Raw genomic sequence first — 20,119 nt, 5'->3', positions numbered from 1 at the left:
CAGGATGTTCTTTTCTGACTGGAGGAGATCCAGAAGAAAAACCCAAACCCCTAAAACCAAAACAAAACACAAAACCAATCAAACAAAAAACCACCAGAAAAAAAAAAGCAGAAGGGTTGACTGTCTTAAGTTATTATTTCCCAGTTGTCAGACAGAATTTATTTCTTCCAAACTTTCCAAGATCAGCCAAATGGAATAAAAATGGAAGACAGCAACTGCAAGTGAATTTTTAAAGTAGTTCTCCATTGCCTGGGTTCCAAGAACATTGAAGGAATGGAGACTAAGTTGATGAAAACCTCTCCTAAATGAAAACACAGAGTGAATTCAGCTTTGTTGATAACTTGGATGAGAGATTCGCTACACATAGACTCAAAACTGCTGGAAAAAAATGTTTCCACAAAAAAATAAATATTGTAATTTATCAACCTAAGCACATTACGCACAAAATTCTAAAGATTTGTGTGTACAAAGGGTGTTTTAGAACTTGATAATTTTCATATTAGAAAGGATTTATTCTTATCACTTCTAAGTTATCAGAAAATAGTTGCTCATAAACTGAATTTTCACTCAGTTAAAAAGCAATTGCTAATTGTACTGATTTAAAACACTGTTTAAAATGCAGTTTGTAACAACTAATTTCAGTCTTTTATTAAGCTATGCAATATTGTTTGCTGTAGAGAGATTTGCGCAAAAACCCAATGTCCGGTGTGCTATACATTTAATGAAATATAAATAATCAAATAGCTTTATGCAAAGCAACTAACACTTCCCAATTTCTGTTGAAGCCTGGAGCAGCAAAATATTTAATCTTATTCCAAATAAAACAAAACAAATTTATTGCTATGTTTTTTGGTAATTGTTTACATTTCTCAGAAGGCATTGAAAGAGGACAAAAGTATTTGTCTTGATTTCCCCCCCCATAAATACTGCAAGCTGAAACTATGCCATTTGTCTTTTTGTACACTGAGAGGGTATTATGGGAGCTCCTATGGAAAGAGATACACATCCCTACAATATTGATGTTAAAATTAGTGTCTCCATCCTTGAGAAAGCAGATCCTGTAGAAAGAAAATACACAAAACAAAACCAGCCAATACATTTCTCACCTACTGAACAGAAAAATAATGAGAACAAAAAATAAGCTTGTAGAAAGTAGGTGTCAAAAACTCACAAGCTAACTAATGAGTTTGGAGGTGGCAAAATTCACCTGGATGATGAAGCTTTCATTTGACCCCAATAAATTCAAGAAAATCCTGATACACTTTCTCTCCAAAGCAAGTGGTAATTCAGACTATATAAGCAGGTCTTTCTGAGAGAAGCCATACAATCGCCATCCTTGGAGATACTCAAAACTCACCTGGACACAGTCCTTAACAACCTGCTCTAACATTAGCCCTGCTTCACACAGATGCCACCCAAGGGTCCCTTCAACCCTAAATTGTTCCAGGATGCAGTGATGTGATCAAAGGAAGGCCACTGTTCCTGCTTCTCCTTTTCTTCCACTTTTGGAGACACCTCTCTAAGGGACTGATGAGCCTCTGTGGGGCAAGAGCAGACTTCACAGCCTTTAAAGTCAGGGAAGTCTGGAAAAGCAAAGAAGTCACAACGTGCATGACTGAGGAGGAAAAAAAAAGGAAATGAATGGATTGCTCCCCCTTAACTTCTTGGTTTTGCAAGATGGATGATCTGCCTCACTGGGCCCCGTAGCCATCAGATATATTTAGGGGATGGCTTTGCATCCAACCTCAATGGAGACCCTTTAAGAGAGGAGCTACTTTCCTTCTACTTCACCTGCAATGTGCCTCCTTGTCAACTGAATGCAGTTGGCATTCAGAGGAGGGTGTGTTTAAGACTCCATGTGGATCAAAGGATTTTACACAGTGTTGTGGGTTAACCATGGTAGACAGCTAAGCACCACACAGCCAATGCTACCTGCAGCAAAATGAAAGTCAGTAGCAAACAGGTGGTTTATATTGGGTGAAGCTGTGCGTATTGCTTTTTACAACCGTAAGAAGGCAAAGTCTGGTTCCAGAGATGATTACCCCCTGAGCAAGAGAAGCTGGAAAATGCGTGCAGACTAGCACATGTTAGGAAGGCTAAAGGCAGACCCAAGATTAAGGCAATATGGCCTAAAAAAAGGAAAGCGCTGGGGCAGATGACATGATATTATAAGTACTTTGGAGAAGCAGCTCACAAAAACACTTGTCTCCATTAATTTACCTATTATCACTAGGTTTATAAAACTTTTTAAGGAAAAAGCTACACATTAAGACTGACATAGGTTAACAACATGCTACATATTAAGACTGATATAGTTTAACATCCTTCTCCCACCAGAGCAACTAGCTACCTTCTCAAACAATAGCTCTGGTGATGCTTGGTTCCTTTATTAAAGTAACTCTACTACTCAACCATCACAAATCTACTCAATTTTTGTCAGGTGACTTGATCTGATTGCCAGGTGTCCAGACAAATGCCAGAGCCAGGACACGCAATGGAGTAAGACTGTACAAGCAGAAGTGAGGAAGTACCAAGAATGTGCCTTTTTGGTATCAGGGGATGGTTAAGCAGCTCAGACATCTTATCCAAACCTGTCTTCAGATGCACAACACAGTATTATTTGAGCACATTTCACAAATTAGGGTTTATCACTGAAATACTTGGTTGAGTAAGAAGAGTTATCATCACCATTTTCCACATACAGAACTGAAATGCACAGATTTCATGACTTGTAGAGCTGAGAGGTGAATCCAAGTGTGCTCGGTCAGGGACAAATGCCTTAACCATAGACTGTTTTCCCTCTATCTTATTTTAATGCTTTAAAACATTTGTACTAACATATGTTTCTGTGTTCTGGTGAACCATGAGTGTAAGAGCAGGAAAACCAATAGAGGAAAGCAAGCATTAGATGAGAACAAAGGAAAGTGGGATCCAAAAATGAGATGTCTAGACTTAGGGACAGAAAAGTCTTACTCTTGAAAGGACTGCTTGCCAGGGTAAAACTGTGAGTGGACAACAGAGATTGTAACATGCCCTAGTCCAGGGAGAACTGATAGCAGGGCAATATAGGCACGAAAAGGAATGTCACACGTCTAAAACCCAGCTCTCAACCCCTGCCCCAAATTTTACACAGTGGGGAAGTACGGGACAGAGAATTTGTTTTGTTTTATTTTAAATATATCAGTGGAAATCAGAGGTTGATAGTATAGAGCTTGGAGCTGTCTAGATTCAAGATTAGTAGAAAAAAATGCTGCACTTTATTGCTTTCTCAAACAAGATAAAGGGCTAACAGTTTTGTCTATTCAGGGCTTGAAAAATGAAGCAACACAAGGTTTTGTAAGTGCTTCAAGAGTTTAAGATTAAAAGTACAAAATATAGTTTTTATTTACTCTCATGAAATTCTCAGACATATGCCAATAATTTGGATGTAATAGCTGGTCTGAAGTAATATTTTTATATCCTATGCTAGACCACCTAATAAAGTTAAAAATAAGAAAGAAGAGAGAAGCTTTTGGGCACAGAAGACCTTCACGTTTGAAAACGAAAGGAGCAATACTCAAGCTAAATAGCAGAAAAGAAAAATTACTCTGAGTTTAACTCGGTTATGTTAATTAATTAGACAATAAAAGAGAAACATTGGTTTGTAACTGTGCTACAGAGGTGGGTGATAAAGTCAAGCAATAAATTCAGGCCTTGGAGGAGGCAGGGAGAGAGAGCAAGAGTATGATTGCTTGTGAAGCATTCAGGGACAACTTATATGTAGGGAAAAAGTATATCCCGAAACCCAGAGTCTCTATTCGGGTTGACTTTTAAGAGTCAGTAGAATAGTGACTTTAAATTCCGAGCGTTGACAGTCATCTTTTAGTTCTCCAATGAAAATCAGGTTTTGGAGGTTCTGGTATTTTTGTATAGATTCGCTCTTTTTGGACAAATTACAGAAAACTCTCTTGAAAGAACAAAAAAAGCACCATTCAAATCTTCAACACATCACTCTAACTAAATACGTGAGAGGAAGAAAAAGTTGCATTCAGTGGCCTGTTTACAACAAAGTGGTGGTCTCGGCCCAGCTGTTAATGATTTTACATGCACACCACATCATCAGGAGATCATTGAATGGGCAACTAGACAGATTTTCCTCTCTAAATACAAGGGTGGATTCTGTGGCTTTAAGTTAAGACTTATTTCAGGATAGAAGCTGTATGGAGCCATGATACATTTATGAGAGTCTTATGCTTGCTCCAAAGATAAAAATGCTAAAAAAATGCTAGGATGTACTTTATAAATGGAAAAGAAAAAGCAAAAGCAAAACAAAATGTTTGGGATTATTCTCCTGCTCAGCTGAATCCTCTTTTCCCCTTAGCACGGGCAGAAAAACTTCCTAGCCAGGAGGCTATACAGAAATTATTAAGTAAACAAAAAGTTATTGGCTTGTGAGATCAGAGAAACTGATCACTGCTGGGATTTACAACACATATTGGGGCTTGACTCTAAAACTGCAGATGGATGGCCTTATCTGCTTCTACTATGTTTGGAAGAGAGTTTTGAAATTAGGTAATTTTATGGGTGGTTAGAATTCATAAAGCATATGAAAATGACCTCTGTGTCTACTCATTAGAAATTTCTGAACACACTGGGATATAATACTTTAATATTGACATTGTATTCATTAAATAGGACTCTGTATTCATTAAATCTTCCCTTCTTCTCTACTGAAAGTAGAAAGAGAGAGGAAAAAACAGAAGCAAGAAATGAAGCCCAGCTGTGGGCAAGACTGTCAATCTGTGCTCAGCACTGACTCTAGAAACAGTGGACAGGCACATTAAATGATTCACATCACCCAAGCAGAGCCTCGGCAATCACATGAAGTAAATATTCACTGTGACACTTTAAAACTCCCATCACCTGCAAATGCTAAGAAACTGCTCCCCAAAGTGAAATTCACTCTCATTACTGGATCTCTCAACTCCCTTCCAATGGCTGCTGGATGACCAAGCACAGCCATTATAACCGACAAGAAGCACTAAGTCTCATAAACCATAACCAAAACGTTTTCAAGCACAGGACGCTATTGTCTTGTTGCTAGGCATAATTACTTTTTTTCTTGACTCATAAAATAATTAGGCCCCCACTTTTAAATGTTAGCCATTTTGCATTTCTTTCCCCAAAAGATTTCAGCGAAATATGCAGCCCCAAATACTTAATTTCCTCAAGTGCTTTATTGACCACTGTTTGGGGGATTTTATTTGGCTAGGAACAGCACAGCAGCTTGTTATTTTTAATTGAACAGCAATGTACATTACTTCATTTTAGAATCAATGACCAAAATTTAATTGAAACATTTCATTCTCTCATTACAGAAATTCTCCTGCTAGCAACAGTTATAAAAGTTGCTGCAAAACATAACACAATCCCCACCCCTTAATAACACTAAAACAAAGATGAAGGTTTCAAACCTACAAAATCTTGAATAATTAAGGTATTATACTCATTCAATATCCTATTGTGCCAACGGGCTGTGTAACGGTATTGGCATCGAAAACCGCTGTTCTCAGATCCTGTGCTTTTCAAATAGACTGATTAGAAAGTCAGTTGTACTAACAGAAAAGTCGCCTTGCTTGCAACAGCAAGAAGCTAGTTCATGTCCCAGAAGCTGAATACAATATTAAAGGAAGGGGATTTTAAATTTGGCCTTTATTTACCACTGTCGTTATGCATGTGCTTAGCCTCTTGCTTTTTTAAATGACAGTTTTATTGTCATCTTCAACAAGACATGAGTTTGTGCTTTCAGTTACAGTACTTTAAACAATTTTGTTTTCCTGAATCAGATGGTGGCTTCTGGATTTATTATGCTATTTAGTTTAGTGCTATTTAGAAGAATCACAAAAAAATGTTAGTCAGCCTCCCTCTGCTTCCCATCTCCCATTGCTCTGCAATGGGACTAAGGATTCTTTCAAAGCGATCTATGGCAATAGTGTATTAGGATGCAGCCAAGCTTTGTGTATTGATTTTAATTCACAATAACTTAATGCACCTAATAGCTCTTTCTGAACCATTATGGTTATATGATAGGAATATGGATTGAGATTGGAATTGATTGGAGTGTTTTAAAGTATGTCTAAACAGCACAGTGCTAGCTTTAACGTAGCTAGCTCAGATACTGGAATTAGCAAAAGTGTAGTATGGTTGTATTAACCTGCTGGGAGCTTCATTATACTTCTTCCAGCAGCCATGCAAGAGTTCCTATTCATAACGAATTCACGTAATACTTCATGACATTGCACTGTCATGCAGTTCACCTCCTTTTCTATCTTGCATAGTATGGAAGGATAATTACAATCAGAGTAAGAACCTCTTTCTGTTTAAAAGCCAAATTTCCTATGTGCTCTGTGAACTGTATGAATCGCTCTGGAATGAAAATATGCCCACATAGCAGATGGGTAAGGGTCAGTGAGAAGATAAGAGCTAAGGAGCCTTGAGAGGTAGCCCTTGACATACAGATGAGTTAGGTTGGTCCTACCAGGTTTTGCATTGCACCTACCTTGCTGTCAAGCTGTGGCCCCAGCCAGGTCTCAAAACATTTGAATTCCTTGATATTCACATAATCTAGTATATAGCACCTGCTACTTTAGAAAAATGGATTGGAAATATTAATTGAAAACAAAAGGGGCTGGGTTTCCCAGAAGACTCTGAGATTAAAGCTTGTAAAACAAATGATCACAGTAGGCATGGGCAGTGTGAATAATTGTAAGGTTTATGACCTACCTGTTTTAGGTAAGTAGCTAGGTAGCTCAAAGGGACATAAAACAGCTATTAAACATAACCTGTGCCCAGTCAGCAGCAATTTCAATTTAGCCCTTGTACAGGTGTGGTGGGAGGAAGAGGAATGGAGATGGGTTCTGCCTCTATCAAGGGATATCAGCTTCTGTTCTTATAATTTTAATGATTAATATTTTGAGGAAATTTCATCACAGTACAACACCACTTGAGAAAAAAATCAAAGTATTTTCCAAAAGAAACCCAAATACATATGCAAATGTTTGCAGACAGAGGAAAATGGAATGGGAGGATTAGGGGGAGGAGACTACACCAAACCTAAATCCCTGGCAAAGCGAGGAATACTAGTCAAGGCACACTCAGCCCCAGTGGGTGCTTGTGCGCTGATGACGGTGCTCACTTATCAACACTGATCAATTGCAAGGACACAGCTGAAATGGCTCCTGTCCCCATTTTCTGCTTAGTCAAGTAACCCTAAACAGGGCTGGCAACTCTCGGAGGAGAAGCGGGGCAGATGGCTGAGGGCAGGAGGCACTTTAGGAACCTTACTTTCTTCCATCTCTGTTTATGGGTCATCATTCTTAGTCCCCAAGAAAGAAATGCACAAATTCCGCTCCCCTCTGCTTCGTTGCTTTAATACTGCCACTTTCTCTGCAATAATAAACTTTTTAGCAGGGCCTGTTGTGACAGGACAAGGAGTAATGGTTTTAAACTAAAAGAGGGTAGATTCAGACTAGGTATAAGGAATAATTTTTTACAATGAGGGTGGTGAAACACTGGAACAGGTTGCCCAGAGAGCTGGTAGACGGCCCATCCCTGGACACGTTCAAGGTCAGGCTGGACAGGGCTCTGAGCAACCTGATCTAGTTGAAGATGTCCCTGCTCATTGCAGGGGAGTTGGACTAGGTGACCTTAAAGGTCCCTTCCAACCCAAACTATTCTAAGATTCTATGATTCTATTCTATATTGAGGATTCAATTTTTTCATTAAGCACCCAAGTATTTTAAATACATTGATGTGTATGTAACGATGGCATGCTGTCTGCATATATGGAGGGGAGGAGTAGTGCTGAAATATGGCCGATATAATGGCAGAGATAAGGTTACAGAGGTCTGGAAGGGATTAGCATCCCAGCTGACTAGCACAGTGTAGAAAGATTGGGCTTAATTCAGTGTGTGGCACTAATATGTATTCTGGAAGTTTGTGCCTGTGCGGTAAGCTACGATGTGAACAGGCAGCACCAGAAGGCACCAGAGCTTAAGGGGCAACTTTTATATGCTAATAGCTCCTGAAATGCTGAATGGGAGCGCAAGCTAGAAAAATAGTAGGTGCTATTTGCTATGCAGGGTAAATAAGGAAAAAGGGTGAAGAGGGAGAAAGACACATATCAAGTCTTCTCTTGAATGTTCATAATAATTATAACTGCCACATAATGCAATTATTACCAACTTTCAGCCTTAAAGTTTCTATCTGTTTGAGAGCATAAGTTAAAAACTAGGGAACTTCAGGAAAAAAGCTGTCTCACTATGGAGCTAGTACATCCCAGCACTATCTCCTTGCTTTCTAACAATACCTGGCTCAACTGAAGACTAGATGTCTTTCCTTATTTTCAGAAATTAAAGTCTCTATGTGAAGAGCATGAGGTAACATAATCAGACTTAGAACTGCAGTCGAAGTGCCTGTTTTTTACAATTACATTGTTTCTAACCAATACTTTCATAAGATGAAATCTTTACTTAAGAAGCAGCATAAAACACATTATATAAAGTCTGGGGATAACAACACTATTGCATTTCCTGCATACTCTATATTTAAAAATACCTAAATTACAAACAATTCTGACTAAAGTTTCTGAGCAGAGTTAGGTTAACACAAACTGCTCCTGCAAAACCCTCTCCTTAGTTTGTAATTCTTTATACATGTTAATATGTTCTTTTATTCCCGTAATACCAACCTATTTTCTTTTATTTGTCTAGAAATAGATATGGTTTCATGGAAATGCAAGCTAGAAAGAATCTCTAAAACCTTCTTTCCTTTCTCTGACTCAGGATAAAGCTACCTAGACTAAGCAAGACAAACATGAACCTACTCTTCCTGGACAGACCTCTGACAAAGCAGAGTCCACAGCCTTCTTACAGCTGAATGCCTAAGTATTCTTAGCATTAGAAAGTGTAACGGGAGCTCTGAGAGCTACACTTACCTTGTGATGGGAAACATTTGCTGTAACTATTAAGAGTTTGCTTATCCTTAAACCCACTGAGAAAACTTTTGACCAATCAGAGAGCAATTAAGCTCCATTTTTAATTTTAAACATATGATAATAGCTTTTTAGGAGAGTAAAAATCGGTTCATAATCAGCATACATCCCAAGCCATTTAAAAAAATTCTCCTTACATTAGGAATGAGCAAACTAATTAAAACCTATAAAAGTGAATAATTTTTTTTATGTCAAAATTTCAGTTTCAGGAAATGCTCGTCCAGAATCATGCCCTGAAATCTGAATTCAGGTTTGCAAATTGGAAAATCTGCCCCATGAAAAGATATTCCAATACCAGCTGACTTCTCCATAGGCAAAAGTCAAGTCTCGTCACACATATCTCATACCGAATGACAGCTTTCATGTCAACAACCAGGCTAACTATGAAGAATCGTAAATAGTGAGCCTAATCCTGTCATGCATCATTGCTCCTGATGATTTAGTTCATTTACCAATGAAATGAACACCTCTACCACTGTTGCTATAATTTACCACCATTTCACTGAACATTTTTCTTGATGTGTTAGTCTATAAAAGTTCTATTCTTTCCAACTTTCTTTCAAAGATGGATATGGGCAGCAAAAAGGAAGAGAAATCAAGACACAGGGATTTGTTGCTGCCTAGGAAATTATGCATTCTTTACAACTATCAATGGAATATTCTAAAACTTCAAGTATTTTTGAAATATTTTAACTACAGCACACATGGTATATACTAAGTATGTTACCGAGTTATAGTATATAGAGATTTTATGACAGACTCCAGATAGAATAAACTACATCACTCACAGCTTTTCTGTCATTCAAACTCAGGTGCATAAATGGCCATCAAAGAAGGATTTATCCCTTACAGGTAAAAGAGCAAAATATGTTTGCTCAAAACACAAATACTACAACCGATGAAGACAGTCAAGTAATGTTTCCTAACCTTACCACCTCCTAAGGCATTTCTGCTGCCATAGGAATTTCACTATGGTGCACTATAGTCCAATATGCCGATAATGTTGAGACACAGAGCAACATATAATTTAGTATAATACATGCCTTAATTAAAATTAATTTTTTAAAAGATTGTAGGCACTGATACATAGAAAGTGCAGCCTGAGAGAATGAAGAAGGATTCACAGAAGTGCACACCATTCAGTTGTGAAAGTGGGAAAAGGATCAGGACTACATGAGAAAAGTGAGCACGAAAAAAATGGGAGAAAATGGAAGAGGCATTATCTATGAGACTATTCTGATTGTACACCATTATAAAATATTTATTCAGTATTTCCAGAGGTATCCCACACATAATATTTGCTGCAGTTGATCTTTATTTTACAGACATTCACTGATGGTTTTGTCCTGCCATTTTTTAATCCTTTATCACTTCTGACTGTTTGTTCCTCTGCGTATGCTTAAATACTGTCCGATTTAATCTCTCTTACACCTTTCCTTTCTCCTATCACTCTGAAAGCTACTCCAGCTTCTTGGAAAGGACTTTTGATACATTATTTAAACCAGTGTTGGAAGTCAAATCCCAAAGACATTCTCAGCTTTTAAAACCAGGACTTAGCTTCATATCTTTTCATCTTTTCTCTGAGTGGTAAGTCAATAGAAAAAGGGACTGAAGATGCAGACCTCCTGCCAGCTCGTGTCCCTAAAGACACTGTCTGCTTTCAGGTTTTTTTCTTTCCTAATCTGGGCAACAAATGCTCATGCATTTAATGCCAACCATTGAGAATTAAACTAGTCCTCATATGATAATATTCTCCCCGGTGTAAATGATGCTTTTTTTTTTTGCTGTGCTTGTCTACCCTTCTGCCAGCCCTTTCACTACACCATGTCCCACAGAGCCCACCTGGAGCTAAGGGTCACCAAACTGCCTCTGGTCCACCTAGCTCTGTGCAAGTAACCTAGGCAATAGCTCTCAAGAAACAGTACATGGGGATGTATGGCAAAGCATAATTCAGTATCCTTGCTATTATTTTTCTTTCCTTCATCCTGCCTACATTTTCAGAACCATCCAGATATGAAAATACATCCCTCCTGTTTGGGAGCTGTATTGAATTTTCATGTAAAGTCATAAATACATTTTGCACTATTAGGAAGTTATACCTTATGCACTTTCAGAAAAGGCTCTGTACTTTTCAATCAAGGTGTTAATTCTTTAAAACAGGGAATTTCAAACTTTTCCCTTTTTCAAACAACAGGAGCTTTTTTAGAAACATGATTTTGTGAATACCTGCTGGCCTATTCATTGTCAAACAGGCCAAATCTCATTCCATTTCTGATGGCTTAACATTCATATGAATAATTCATTAATTGCCACTGCTACTAAAATGATATTATGAGAGTATCTATCTGCTGTATTCTAGCTCCCTTTTGATAAAACTGAGCAGCTGAAAAAGAGGAGGATAAACTGAAATAGCCAAAACGGATATCTAGCTAAATTTGTTCTTGGACAATTGTTCATTCAAGACACTCTGAATTTGTTTGGAGTTATTATGCTGACCTTTGATTGAGCTACATTTCAGAAACTCAGAATACATTTCAGAAATTCACCAGCAAGTCACTTGAACTTTAAAGTAACTTGTCAAACACAAACTTCGGCTGCATGTGGGGAAAGAGTCCAAGACAGAGACATTTGATGCTTAAGTAAGACAAAATAAACCTTTTCTAGAAGTGTAGAAAGTGTGGTACTAATCCAAGTCAGATTAAAACATTGAATCACATGTACACAGGCATGACTATAGTTCCCCTCAGAATAAAACATGAAGAATTGTTTCTTATTCCTATTTATGCAGAGGAGAGAATTCCCATTAACTTCAGAGGAGCCAGGATTCACTGCCAAATTAAACCAGAGATTTCCAATTTGGAGACATACTGTAATCTGTCATATTCACAAAGAGATTTTGTTTTGGATCTGCAGATACGCAGCCCATAATTATTAAATTTATCTAGGGAAAGGAATTAGTAGATGGATGCGGATGATGAGAATTGTTCAGCACTCACTTTTTGAAGGACTGCTTTGGGGAAATTAGTCACAATCATTTATCATTTTCAGAGTGCAGAATGTTTCATTTCATAATAAGTATAATGCAGTATAACCCAGGTGCTGCAATTTGCTATCCTCTCAAATTCTACTGCAATTTTTAGAACCAGTCCTTTTCAACCTGAAGGCATAACAAAATGAAATTGGAAGAGGAGAAGGGTTGCTATCTAGAAAGACACGAGAGATTCGAAGCGTTAACAGAACAAATTAACAAATTGATGTTAACTTCTCAAATCTCAATGAAAAAGAAACCTATTAATATTCAAAGGTATTATTATTTAATTTTAACAGAAGCCTTCTTGTTTCCCTGGATTAAGACCATACTGTTAGAAACTGGCAGAATTAATAATAATAACTCATCATTCATAGTCAATAATAGATTCTTTAACAGAAATATATTGACTTAATTGAAGTATTTGTAGAAAGATGGAAAAGGAAGTATGATAAACATCATCACTAAAATAAAGTTGATGGGTGAAATTCCTCCTGCACTCACATTAAAGGCAAGAATCACACATTTTCATCACACAGGACAAATATAAATCTTCAGTTTTGTCCTATCCAGCAGATATAAAACCAGATGACACTGCACTTTCACATATTACTATGGCCTTGATTTAACTGCTAGAGTTCTGTTGATTTGTCCAAACTATAACTTGAAATTTGTATTTTATTTCACAAAATTAATGGCCTTAATAGCAAATTTCCTTTGAAAATGGCTGTAAAATGAATAGGGCTTAATGAAATTCTAGTCAGTGTCTTTGTTGACCAAGTTTTTCTAAGGGCTAGTTTTTCTAAATTGAATAACAACAAATAGAGGGACTAAAAGTCTAATTTTAAAATGAGAGAAAACAAATACTAATACTTTTTTTTATATAGTTTTGCTTCATTTCCCGTGTTATGGCATCCCAGCTAAGATCCCACTCAAATTGTTATATCTACTTATTCATTCTATTCCAGTAAAAATAACTTAATTGCACCATTGTAATAAGCTATGTGAATAAAGATGGGAACCAAGCTATAATTAGCAACAAGTAAAGGCCCTATAAATTTATCCTATAGCAACATACATGCTTGAAGTAATGATATGTTAACGACAGCTATATTTTAAGTCTCAGATTAAACTGAGACTTAGAAGCCAGCATATCCTCATTAATAATCCTTACTTATGCATAGTAAGAGCAGTAAGAGACAATGCTAGAGAGTAAGCACCCTAAATAATGCTCTGTCACCCACATGGGTGGCAGCAACACCTGTGGATATCAAAAAATTAGAAGAGGTTAGAAATAATTAGCACTTTGCAATTCTGGCATCTGCACTGTCCAATTTCTCTTCAGGCTTTTGGTTAGTAGCTTGATTTTCTGTCAGTGTCTGTCTGCCTGCCTGCCCCCCTCTCTCTCAGCCATTAGAGTTTGTATGATATTTTATCTTCCTGATTTCTGGCATTTGGGGGAAAGTACCATCAGTCAAGGGAACTGCTAGTGAAAAATATTGTTTCTGGCTCGTGAGTTTAAATAAGTATTTGCTTCCTCCCTTTATTCATGCAGTTTATAAAATCCTTGCCTCTCATCTTTGCTGAGTAATATCAAACAAACCTCGATTTGTAGTGCGGTTCACAGTTGGTTTTGTTTAGATTGCACTGATCAGCCATGTAAAGCTCTACAATTTTAAGAGAATAAAGGAAGTTTTATGCTATGAAGCCAATATGAATCATTTGTATCTTCCCCATATATTGCCTTCAGTGCACATTCTACATAAAACGAGAGTCAGTTAGCAAAATGATAAGGTAGTGGATTTTAACAAAGCACAATTCAGACTAATTGTGTTTTTCAGTAGTTGTGAATGGAAATTGTCACCAGTTGTGCTTTAAAACTGTCAACAAAACCAAATGGCTTTTGTGTGCTCACGTGAGGCAGTACATGAGGACTGCAGTGAGGAGACTGAACTGCCATGTGCTGTGTGCTGAACTTTAAATGTCTGCCTTCTGTTTTTATTACTAATATAGAATCCTATCAGCATAACTAATGACTTTTTTGTATTTTTGCAAGTTGCTAAATATTCATGCTATAATGACTTGAAAGAAGAATGCTCTGTGGCAAGCTAACTAAAATAACTGGGGATGAAATCAGAGGAATAGAGTGGAGAGCGAGGGAAGAAGAAATAAGAAAAAAAGAGTCCAAGACTCTAATTTGAATTTATTTTGCTAGACAACATCCACAGATCATTTTTGTCAACAGAAAATTATACTGAATCAACTAACATGAGTATCAGGCAAAACACAAAGACCAGCCACTGCCACCATGACGCTATTTTGATGAACATGCAATTAAAGTATAAAAAAACCCACCCTATTGCTTTGTCTTTTTCTGTGCATTCATCCTTCTTATTTGGTTGGGGGTTTTTTTTGTTGTTTGTTTTGTAGATATTATCACAGGAAGTTCTCTAGTGTACTAAGAGCTGGAACAGACTGGACACCCTGACAGATAATAGCTTTTAAAGATCCATAAAATAATTGGAGGGGTACAAAACTGCTCTGTCTGTGGCACTGACATGCTCTGGTGATTTCACTTTCCATCCCTGACTGAGCCTTTTCCTTCATGATGCAATGTCAGCAATGCAAACCGTGGAAACCACTCTTGCCTTGTTCTTTATAAGCAAGCGGTTAGGCCCTCAAACACTGAATAGGTAATGAAAAACATCAGTAGATAGTACAGAGAGGGAAGTAGCTCAATATAACCTTTACAGTTCTGCAGCCCTGGGTCAACTTTGTGTTTGGGCATCGGTCCAGAGAGACCTAGACATCTCATATTTGTTTCTTTTTCTTTATTTTTTTTCCACTCTAACAACTTCTGCTCAAGCAGCCAAAGTTTATGACAGGGAATACACTGGCCTGATATCACAAAATACCTTCCTATTCTGGCAGACATTTTCTGTTCAGCTTTAAACCAACAGCTTTGCTGCATCTGCTTAATGCAAGGTGTCCACACAGGGGAAGAACCTGGCTGAAGGAGCTAGGAGGGAACAGCAGATGTTTTACTGAACTAACGTTACTCACTCTAAGCTGATCTTGAATATTTTCTGAGTGCGGCAATTTGTGTCAGACTGCACTCAGTTTGGCAAGGTAACTGGAAGGCAGATACATCTTATGAATCATTTGGAGTTTCAGCTAGGTACCTTTAGCTAACAGGACACTTGAAGTTGCCCTTTATTAGTTCATATGGTTGTGTAATCTAATTTAGTATGTGTCTGTGGAAGAAACGGGTTTTAATGTGTCTGATTCACTCTTTGAAATGAACTGTACTGAGAAATAATTTTATTTTGTGGGAATTGCTCCATTGCTCTCGTATTGACAAGCTGAAATCAGACACTCGAACACAGGCTAAGTTCTTGGTAAAATGGTGTACTTAATAAAAAGATGAAGCAAGAGGAAGACAATGCACTCCTGCTAGTGCAAAAGGACGAGGATCTGCTTACCAGCACAGTCACCACACGCAGAACCACTCCTCGCATGTTATTCTCCAACTTTCTGTCTGTTAGTGACCCATTCAGACCAATGATGGGATTCCAGCAGCCGAGCTGAAAGAGAAAACAGAAATCATTTCCTCATTGCCAATAAAACTTTGCCAGTCATTCCTCTTAGGCGGCTTTAAGCAGGAACGTATGAAATAAACAGAACACCTTCTGGAATCAATGGGATGGAAACTCAGTGAAGGGCTTGCGCACAGATTCATCTTTAAATTGCAAATGAAGCAATTAGGGATATCAGTTTGTGCTTTTAAATACCAGTGTGCAATGGATGACAGCATCCAGGGTTTGGGGGTATATGTTTTGCTTTAGAAGAGCACAGGGAGGACTTCTATATTAATGAAAAACATTTAAAAAGTAGTATAGCTGTAACAATATTTCTACCTTACTTTCAGTTATACACTAATTGGAGAAATAATAGCTACCATAATTTTAGCATGCTGTCTGCTCCAGCCCGTCTTTCCTTGCAGAACCCTGATGAAAGGAATTACACTAGTTTTAATTAAAGCTTCTACTACTCATTGATAATGAAACAGCAGTAATTTTTAGCCAGGTTAAAAATCACATTTAAAGATGATTGAGAAAAAGACCACTGGATAAGCACATCCCAGTATCGAGAAAGGACTGCAACAGACAATGCAGAAAAAGGAATTCAGCTACGAGATGCTTTGCATTGGTGCGCTATCGTATTTCTTGGGCTTCTATGGACAGAAGCTTTTTCTCAGGGATCTCTCCACGACTAACTGCCTTTCAATCTGAATTTAGTAGATAATGACCTGCAATTTAGCTTCTCCAAAAATATAACTTGTCTACATTCTTACATGATGGTAGATGTTTATCTTGGGTACAGAGAAATAGACCAACCAACCACTCATCCCTTAGTACCACGCACAAACATTACTGGTTTCATTTTTGGAATTCATTACCACATTCATCTGGCCTGTACAATTACCAGTGTTAAATCAAAAACCCAACAGAAGGACAATGACTGACCAGAGGATTTTGGGGCAGAGTGTCAATTATGGCATGTAAACTAATTGCCTATGTAAACCTGTTCTACAGTCAAATATACAGAGAAAGAGGTAGGCACCTGCAGGTACCAGTTCTTGCTCTGAATTGCCTTCTCCATGGACTGTGCATGAAATCTGTGGAGGGATGCTCATCTTCTGACTCGGGTAGCTAACTTAAGCCTCTAAACCCAGGTGGTTTTCATGTCTCTTTTTAAAGGCACAAAAGGTCTTGCTCTGACAAAAACAAGATTAACATCAGTACATTACTGCTGGGCCCAGTGGTCTCTGCTAAGACTAGTCTCTCAGAGAATTCAACCCTATAATGTGTGAGAAATATAAATTGTAAAACATCCAAAACATTACTGTACTTTAACACACAGTCACAGAAACGGCAAGGCACCTGAACCAGCTGAAGGGGTCTGTGAAAGAAGGGAAGTACCTTTGCTGACAGTGATTGAACACAACTTTACAGAAAGCATTATTTTCAGTTCTTCATGGGAAAAGCCTTTCTATATGTGTTTCATAGATCTTTCCAAGTGAGACACAAAACAAGCAACAAATTCCAAGTACACACATTTAACATTTTAAGAAGTGGACCATTTGAAATATTTGTTTTCTTCATGACACCCAATAGGCTATTTTAGAGCAACTTCTAAATTATTTAATTTCAATATATTCATATCAATTCTTTGAAGATGCCTTCTCAAGAAATGGATGCCTCAAAAAGTAAAAAACCCAAACCTTTCTGTGATGATATAGAGATATGTTTCCCCATAGAAGAAGGCCTTAAAACAATGTAGTCATTTATCTCTGCCATTTTCAGAAGTGCTCAGCACTGTCCTAATTCTTCCCATTTTGAAGTGAAGGTCATACTCTTGTCGGGGAATGAACAAGGGTAATGCTGAGCATACTTTTAATCTCAAGTAATAACTAAATCAAGGATCTACTGGATTCAGAACTCCAGCAGAAGTCATCGAAAGTAGCAATAGGATATGAGGAGGAACTTAAGTATGACGCATCATATTAATCTCTTGCAATTACTCATCTTTCCAATAGCTATTTCTAAATAAAAGCACAAACTATCACTCCTTGGTTTCCTCACTTCATGTTCCCATCTGATCACAATGACCAACAACAGATTATGGTAGCCATCTCTGCTTCTTCTATACCTCCACAGCGTGTCTAGCTGTTCACAGCAGTATGGATGCACTAGTGACATTTCCGGGTCCTCATCATTCCTCTGGCAAAGCCCTCCAACACTTTGAGTTGAATAACCTAATTGCTGAAGTGTGTTACCTGTAATAATGCAGTGAAATGTAGTGAACGTATTTGAAGTGTGTGCACCATACACTGCACATGATAAACCACTGCCATCCTATAAAGCAAAGCATTTGATAGTCCACATTTTCTGTATTAAAAATACTGAAAACAGCACTAAGTTCAGAACACAAGTACATTCAATTAATTCGGCGACTGTCATTCTCAGTCACATAGAGAAACTAATTAGAAGTTAGATCTAATTAGCATATCCAAATGTGTTGGAAGTATAATTACGGCAGAAACTGTACTGCTTTTGCCAGATTTAAAACCCTAGGAAGTTACTGAAAAGCCTTTGTATCCTTTTGAGGTTAAAGTCCATTTTTAATTAGGTACATCAATGTGTACATATTTATATAATTTACTTTTTAGCCCAACCCGTTCTACCTTTTTAAGGAAAAAAACCCGAACATAACTGATTCCTGGAAATTTAGCATAGCACTAATTTTCCTTTAAAAAGCAAATTTTATTTTCAATTATCGTTCATTTAATTTTCAATTCAATTGTTCCTTTATGCAGCACAGTTATAGCGAAGACAAATGTGCAGTGCCTTGCCAATAAAGTTGAAATTGATTTTGAGTGGGAGCTGCTTACTTTTATTAGGTGAAAATGAATCAACATTTATCGATGACAATTTGAGCTTGTCATTGCAGCAAGAAGCAAATGTAACTATTGCTGAAACAGCAAGGTGGGGGTGGTATGAAGCTACCTCTTCAGCTCTATCTCTCACTTAACCACTTCTGCAAAACATTTGTTGCTTCTGCATTTACTTCCTTTTTCTTTTGTTCTGTCTCTGACAGTTGAAATGAGAGAATAGATCAGGCAATAACAGCATCTCACACTAATCTGGTTGATTTTTGTAGAACAATATGGGTGATGGGAACTGTCTATTGAGCACAGTACTTGTCTTCATACCATATGAATTTTGTCATTTATAGTGCTTTGTACTTCAGGTGCAGTTAATTTTGTTTATTTTAATGACAGCATTCACTCTTCTCCATTCAGATATAAAATGATGAAGATGGAAAAGTTGTCAGTGTTCCGCTTCCTTTGATATCCAATTTACAATCTCATTCTGATCATCCCACCTCCCCACTTGTTATCCCCTCTGTCATCATTATTAGAATGGGTTTCTCTCTCCTGTTTTGCTGGCAGAGCCACCTCCCTTTCCAGTGGTGCTTCTTCATTAGAAATTTTTGCCTATATGAACTATGCATTATGGAAGGTCTGTAATTTGTATATTGGTATTAAAATAGGCAAAATCTATTTTATCTATAGCTGCAATTTCCAGACACTGATTTATAAGAAACTTGGAACACTAAAATCTATAATGCCTTTATGATAGGGCTTACAGCCAGATTTTTTCCCCTACTTCCTATGAAATTAGTGAACTCTGCTGAATACCTGAGAGCTTTCACTTTTTTCTGGCAGAGTAAAATGGAGATTAAAACTGTGACAAGAAAAATACATGGGCCTGGTGTGATCACAGTTGAGGACAATCACAGAAAATAAGTAAAACCAGAATACTGATACAAATGCATTACTTAAGTGCTTGTCACTCCAGGAGAGTGTAGAGTGTTCTGTTACTTCAATTAATATAGAAAATATACAGGAACCAGTTCATCCAGCACTGTAATGCAACCACTTCTGAACTCATACTGCATCACAGCCACATTACAAAACAGTCAAGAGCAGAAAACATTCTAGAGAAGCTGCAAGGGAAATCTGAAAGATAAAACACCATTACATCCGCAACTGGAATCAATCAGAACACCAGGATTACTATCACTCCGCTTTCCTTTATTTTCGTGGCATTTAAAAAAAAAAAAAAAAAGGAAAGAACAAGACCTTGGCTTTAGTACAGACAGCCTGACAAAAGATTTCCAGTAGAAATGCCCACCACTGAGCACTGTTGAGGAACTGCTCCATTAGCAGCTTATAAGAGAGCCAGTCACCCACAGAAATACCAGCTTCCTCGCCTGCAGTACCCATATGTTCTTCAGAAACTCTTGTCTCAGTTTTTACCCAGGTCCAACCTGCTTTAGGAACTGACTTTTTTCCAAGATATGAGTTCAATAGAAGAAATGCCTGTTAATAATGCCCTTTACCATTCCAAAGCATAATAAATTCACACGACTGGAAAAGACATCATGAAGCTGTCATGAATTGGCACTCAGCTAGGAGATTCTAACTTGCAGGT

At 37.6% G+C, this 20,119-nt stretch overlaps 1 protein-coding gene across 2 annotated transcripts in view; it reads right to left on the bottom strand.

Annotated features, from left to right (window-relative positions):
• Positions 1–20,119, bottom strand: part of GRID2 (glutamate ionotropic receptor delta type subunit 2) — a 736,139-nt gene that overhangs the window by 137,988 nt on the left and 578,032 nt on the right. For both annotated transcript variants that reach the window (XM_072861988.1, XM_072861989.1), the window contains one exon: positions 15,542–15,643. In XM_072861988.1, the coding sequence (XP_072718089.1) occupies positions 15,542–15,643 (102 nt within the window). The remainder of the gene's footprint in view (positions 1–15,541; positions 15,644–20,119) is intronic.

Source organism: Ciconia boyciana, chromosome 5, assembly GCF_034638445.1.
Source record: "Ciconia boyciana chromosome 5, ASM3463844v1, whole genome shotgun sequence".
NCBI lineage: Eukaryota > Metazoa > Chordata > Aves > Ciconiiformes > Ciconiidae > Ciconia > Ciconia boyciana.
This window is presented reverse-complemented; position numbering and strand designations above follow the sequence as displayed.